Source organism: Staurois parvus, unplaced genomic scaffold, assembly GCF_062004578.1.
Source record: "Staurois parvus isolate SC_StPar_1 unplaced genomic scaffold, SC_StPar_1.0 ptg003807l, whole genome shotgun sequence".
Taxonomy (NCBI): Eukaryota; Metazoa; Chordata; class Amphibia; order Anura; family Ranidae; genus Staurois; species Staurois parvus.
The window spans coordinates 7,320-12,954 of NW_028321603.1; the positions used below are offsets into that span (position 1 = coordinate 7,320).

The 5,635-nt window shown below is 61.4% G+C and overlaps 1 protein-coding gene across 1 annotated transcript; it reads right to left on the minus strand.

The window, feature by feature from the left end:
* Positions 1-424: 424 nt before the first annotated feature.
* Positions 425-2,136, minus strand: LOC149427399 (mannose-P-dolichol utilization defect 1 protein-like). The gene is made up of 3 exons (XM_089668079.1): positions 2,025-2,136; positions 1,816-1,926; positions 425-667 (listed from the first exon to the last, which is right to left on the minus strand). The coding sequence occupies exons 1-3, from the start codon at positions 2,079-2,081 to the stop codon at positions 536-538; spliced, it is 300 nt and encodes a 99-aa protein (XP_089524205.1). The 5' UTR covers positions 2,082-2,136; the 3' UTR covers positions 425-535.
* Positions 2,137-5,635: the final 3,499 nt, after the last annotated feature.

Consider the following 5,635-nt stretch of genomic DNA (forward strand, 5'->3'; position numbering starts at 1 on the left):
TATGTATTGAATATTTATCACTGATACTGATATTGATGTATTGATCAATACAAACTCAGTATCAGTGATAAGTAATCTAATACATACTCCGTATCAGTGATGAGAAGTAATACTCAGTGATGGTGATCAATACAGCACAAGGAGCCAATCAGTTGAGCTGCAGATGAGATAATGCATCTGCTGCACCTACTGGATAGAGATAACCTGTAAGTGAAAGTGAAACTGTGACAGAGAAGTCAGATCTCCGCCCCTTCCCATGCAGAACGTGGAGCTGTAATGTACAGGAATAAAGACGTGATTTCAGGACCGGCTGCGCGGCAAACGAGGAGTTTCCTTTTATCCCGCTAAAAGCTTGTTTAAAGGTAAGTCAGCACTCCTGTGACATCTACAAATCTCTGCAAACAGACAATCCCCAACACAGAGCCACAGGTATAAAAACACAGCAATTTATTCCCAGGATTCCAGCTATGATTGGTCGGCGGGGAAGGGGGCGGGGTTTATAGGAGTGGAATGGTTCCGGAAGTCTCTCTCCCCCTCAGCTTCTCTTCTTCTTCTTCTTCTCTCCGGCCGATCCGACGTTCCAGTAATAGAGCAGCTGAGAGAAGATCAGCCCATTGCAGGCCGAGGAGACCATGTAGGTGACGGCCATCAGATGGTCTCCGGTCTCCTGGAAACAACGGCAAGGAGAAATGAGAGAGGCGGTGTACACCCCACCCAGTATCTACAGAACACCTCCCACCGCGACACGTCTACAATACGCCTCCCTCCGCACCATGTCTACAGAACACCTCCCACCGCAACACGTCTACAATACGCCTCCCTCCGCACCGCGACACGTCTACAGAACTCCTTCCACCGCACCGTGACACGTCTACACAACTCCTCCCACCACACCGTGACACGTCTACACAACTCCTCCCACCGCAACGTGGACACGTCTACAGAACTCCTCCCACCGCACCGTGACACGTCTACAGAACTCCTCCCACCGCGACATGTCTACAATACATCTTTCACAGCACCACACGTCTACAGAGCGCCTCCCACTGCACCGCGACACGTCTACAATACACCTCACACCGCACCGACACATGTCTACAATACACCTCACACCGCACGTCTACAATACACCTCCCACCACACGTCTCCATCATGTGGGCCCGGTACACCCCCACCACATGTCTCCCAACACACGGCCGATACACTTCTCCAATACGTGGCCAGTACACCCCCCACCACGGCGCAACACGTCTCCAACACACAGCCCGGGACACCTCCCGCCACACGTCTTTAACACACAGCCCGGGACACCTCCCGCCACACGTCTCTCCAATACACAGCCCGGGACACCTCCCGCCACACGTCTCCAACAACACAGCCCGGGACACCTCCCGCCACACGTCTCCAACACACAGCCCGGGACACCTCCCGCCACACGTCTCCAACACACAGCCCGGGACACCTCCCGCCACACGTCTCTCCAATACACAGCCCGGGACACCTCCCGCCACACGTCTCTCCAATACACAGCCCGGGACACCTCCCGCCACACGTCTCCAACACACAGCCCGGGACACCTCCCGCCACACGTCTCTCCAATACACAGCCCGGGACACCTCCCGCCACACGTCTCTCCAATACACAGCCCGGGACACCTCCCGCCACACGTCTCCAACACACAGCCCGGGACACCTCCCGCCACACGTCTCCAACACACAGCCCGGGACACCTCCCGCCACACGTCTCTCCAATACACAGCCCGGTTGCAGTACCCAGTATACCCCCCCACCACACACAATGCAATCATTCTCTTACCTGGATGGAGGTGAATATTCGAGCCAGAGAGCCCAGAAATAAAAGTGCTACTGTGACGGCTGATAACTGACCCGTGTGACCGTTCTTGTAGTTAGTCATTGCTTGGATAAGCTGTAAGAGAAATGTGGGCGTTACCTACCATTCTGTGGGTGGCCCCTCCCCCACTGCAGGTTTAAAGGGACACAAGAAATGAACTCCGGGGTACTCACCCTACTAATAATAATTGCCGGAACATTCGTGGCCTGGAGCATTGTGACCACCGCCATGGGGACAACCGGACACAGCAGGGACAGCTACTATGGAGAAGTATATACCGAGGAAACAGGATTCCTGGAGGAGAAGAGAGCGCGGGGGTGAGTCAGGGAGGGGGAGAGAGCAGGGAGAGGCAAGAAGAGAGGGAGTGGGGAGAGAGAGAGAGGGAGGGGGCAGAGAGTCAGGACGAGGGGAGAGAGCAGGAGGGAGAGAGTGAGAGAGTCAGGATGAGGAGAGAGAGCGGGGGGGGGGGGAGTCAGGGAGAGAAGAGGAGAGAGCAGGGGGGGAGCGCGTCAAGGAGAGAGAGCAGGGGGGGGGGAGCGCGTCAAGGAGAGAGAGCAGGGGGGGCGCGTCGGGGAGGAGAGAGAGCGGGCGGGAAGAGTCAGGGAGAGGAGAGAGAGCGGGGGGGGGGGGGGGGGGGAGAGTCAGGGAGAGGAGAGAGAGCGGGGGGGGGAAAGAGTCAGGAGAGGAGAGAGAAGCAGGGGGGAGAGAATCAGGGAGAGGAGAGAGAGCGGGGGGGGGGGAAAGAGTCAGGGAGAGGAGAGAGCGGGGGGGGGGGGGGGGAAAGAGTCAGGGAGAGGAGAGAGAGCGGGGGGGGGAAAGAGTCAGGGAGAGGAGAGAGAGCGGGGGGGGAAAGAGTCAGGGAGAGGAGAGAGAGCGGGGGGGAAAGAGGGAGAGGAGAGAGAGCGGGGGGGAAAGAGTCAGGGAGAGGAGAGAGAGCGGGGGGGGGGGAAAGAGTCAGGGAGAGGAGAGAGAGCGGGGGGGGGGGAAAGAGTCAGGGAGAGGAGAGAGAGCGGGGGGGGAAAGAGTCAGGGAGAGGAGAGAGAGCGGGGGGGGGGGAAAAGAGTCAGGGAGAGAGAGAGCGGGGGGGAAAGAGTCAGGGAGAGGAGAAAGAGCGGGGGGGGGGGGAGAGCGGGGGGGGAGAGTCAGGGAGAGGAGAGAGAGCGGGGGGAGAGAGGGAGAGGAGAGAGAGCAGGGGGAGCGAGTCAGGGAGAGGAGAGAGCAGGGGGGGGCGAGTCAGGGAGAGGAGAGAGCAGGGGGGGGCGAGTCAGGAAAAGGAGAGAGAGCAGGGGGGGAGCGAGTCAGGGAGAGGAGAGGAGAGACAGCGGGGGGGGGGGGGGGGGGGGGGAGTCAGGAAGAGGAGAGAGAGCAGGGGGGAGCGTGTCAGGGAGAGGAGAGGGAGAGACAGCGGGGGGGGGGGCGAGTCAGGAAGAGGAGAGAGAGCAGGGGGAGCGTGTCAGGGAGAGGAGAGAGAGAGAGCAGGAGGGAGCGAGTCAGGGAGAGGAGAGAAGAGACAGCAGGGGGAGGCGAGTCAGGGAGAGAAGAGACAGCAGGGGGAGCGAGTGAGGGAGAGAAGAGACAGCAGGGAGGAGCGAGTCAGAGAGCGGAGAGGAGAGAGAGCAGGGGGGAGCGAGTCAGGGAGAGGAGAGAAGAGACAGCAGGGGGAGCGAGTCAGGGAGAGAAGAGACAGCAGGGGGAGCGAGTGAGGGAGAGGAGAGACAGCAGGGGGAGCGAGTCAGGGAGAGGAGAGACAGCAGGGGGAGCGAGTGAGGGAGAGGAGAGACAGCAGGGGGAGCGAGTGAGGGAGAGGAGAGACAGCAAGGGGGAGTGAGTCAGGGAGAGGAGAGGAGAGACAGCAGGGGGGAGCGAGTCAGGAAGAGGAGAGACAGCAGGGGGAGCGAGTCAGAGAGAGGAGAGAGAGCAGGGGGGAGCGAGTCAGGGAGAGGAGAGAGAGCAGGGGGGAGCGAGTCAGGGAGAGGAGAGGAGAGAGAGCAGGGGGGAGGCGAGTCAGGGAGAGGAGAGAGAGCAGAGGGGAGCGAGTCAGGGAGAGGAGAAAGAGCGGGGGGGGGGGGAGAGGCGGGGGGGAGAGTCAGGGAGAGGAGAGAGAGCGGGGGGAGAGTCAGGGAGAGGAGAGAGACAGGGGGGAGCGAGTCAGGGAGAGGAGAGAGCAGGGGGGGGCGAGTCAGGGAGAGGAGAGAGCAGGGGGGGGCGAGTCAGGAAAAGGAGAGAGAGCAGGGGGGGAGCGAGTCAGGGAGAGGAGAGGAGAGACAGCGGGGGGGGGGGGGGGGGGGGGGAGTCAGAAGAGGAGAGAGAGCAGGGGGGAGCGTGTCAGGGAGAGGAGAGGAGAGACAGCGGGGGGGGGGGGGCGAGTCAGGAAGAGGAGAGAGAGCAGGGGGGAGCGTGTCAGGGAGAGGAGAGGAAGAGGAGCAGGAGGGAGCGAGTCAGGGAGAGAAGAGACAGCAGGGGGAGCGAGTGAGGGAGAGAAGAGACAGCAGGGAGGAGCGAGTCAGAGAGCGGAGAGGAGAGAGAGCAGGGGGGAGCGAGTCAGGGAGAGGAGAGAAGAGACAGCAGGGGGAGCGAGTCAGGGAGAGAAGAGACAGCAGGGGGAGCGAGTGAGGAGAGGAGAGACAGCAGGGGGGAGCGAGTCAGGGAGAGGAGAGACAGCAGGGGGAGCGAGTGAGGGAGAGGAGAGACAGCAGGGGGAGCGAGTGAGGGAGAGGAGAGACAGCAGGGGGGAGCGAGTCAGGAAGAGGAGAGACAGCAGGGGGGAGCGAGTCAGAGAGAGGAGAGAGAGCAGGGGGGAGCGAGTCAGGGAGAGGAGGAGAGAGCAGGGGGGAGCGAGTCAGGGAGAGGAGAGGAGAGAGAGCAGGGGGGAGCGAGTCAGGGAGAGGAGAGAGAGAGCAGAGGGGAGCGAGTCAGGGAGAGGAGAGAGAGCAGGGGGGAGCGAGTCAGAGAGATAGCGGGGGGGGGGGAGCGAGTCAGGGAGAGGAGAAGAGCAGGGAGAAGCGTCAGGAAAGAGGAGAAGAGGAGAGAGAGCGGGGGGGCACCAGGGAGGGCAGAGGAGAGAGAGCAGAGGGGAGTGTCAGGGAGAGGAGAGAGAGAGCAGGGGGGAGCGAGTCAGGGAGAGGAGAGAAGGCAGGGGGGAGCGAGTCAGGGAGAGGAGAGAGAGCAGGGGGGAGCGAGTCAGGGAGAGGAGAGAGAGCAGGGGGGAGGAGTCAGGGAGAGGAGAGAGAGCAGGGGGGAGCGAGTCAGGGAGAGGAGAGAGAGCAGGGGGGAGCGAGTCAGGGAGAGGAGAGAGAGCAGGGGGGAGCGAGTCAGGGAGAGGAGAGAGAGCGGGGGGCGAGTCAGGGAAAGGAGAGAGAGCAGAGGGGGAGCGAGTCAGAGAGATAGCGGGGGGGGGGGGGGAGCGAGTCAGGGAGAGGAGAGAGAGCAGGGAGAAGCGTCAGGGAGAGGAGAAGAGAGAGAGAGCGGGGGGCACCAGGGAGGGCAGAGGAGAGAGAGCAGAGGGGAGTGTCAGGGGGAGGAGAGTGAGCGGGGGGGAGCGCCAGGGAGGGTAGAGAGAGCAGTGGGGAGTGTCAAGGAGAGGAGAGAATATGGAGGGGAGTGTCAGGGACCATACCCAGGTTTGTGCGGCTCCCCAGGTGCTGGATGAGGAATCCGATGATCAGAGTCTGGAGGAGGAGGAAGAGGACCTCCCCCAGGCACTAGGACAGAGGAGGAGGATGGTATTAGTCCATGGAGCGGTCATCTTTCCCAATGGAACACACAGGGAGCAGTGGAGGAAACT

Coding starts and splice junctions, on each gene's coding strand:
- LOC149427399 (XM_089668079.1), bottom strand. CDS start 2,081: ATGGCGGTGGTCACAATGCTCCAGGCCACGAATGTTCCGGCAATTATT. Junction 1,927..2,024: donor CGGCAATTATTATTAGTAGG/GTGAGTACCCCG, acceptor TTTCTCTTACAG/CTTATCCAAGCAATGACTAA. Junction 668..1,815: donor GAATATTCACCTCCATCCAG/GTAAGAGAATGA, acceptor CGTTGTTTCCAG/GAGACCGGAGACCATCTGAT.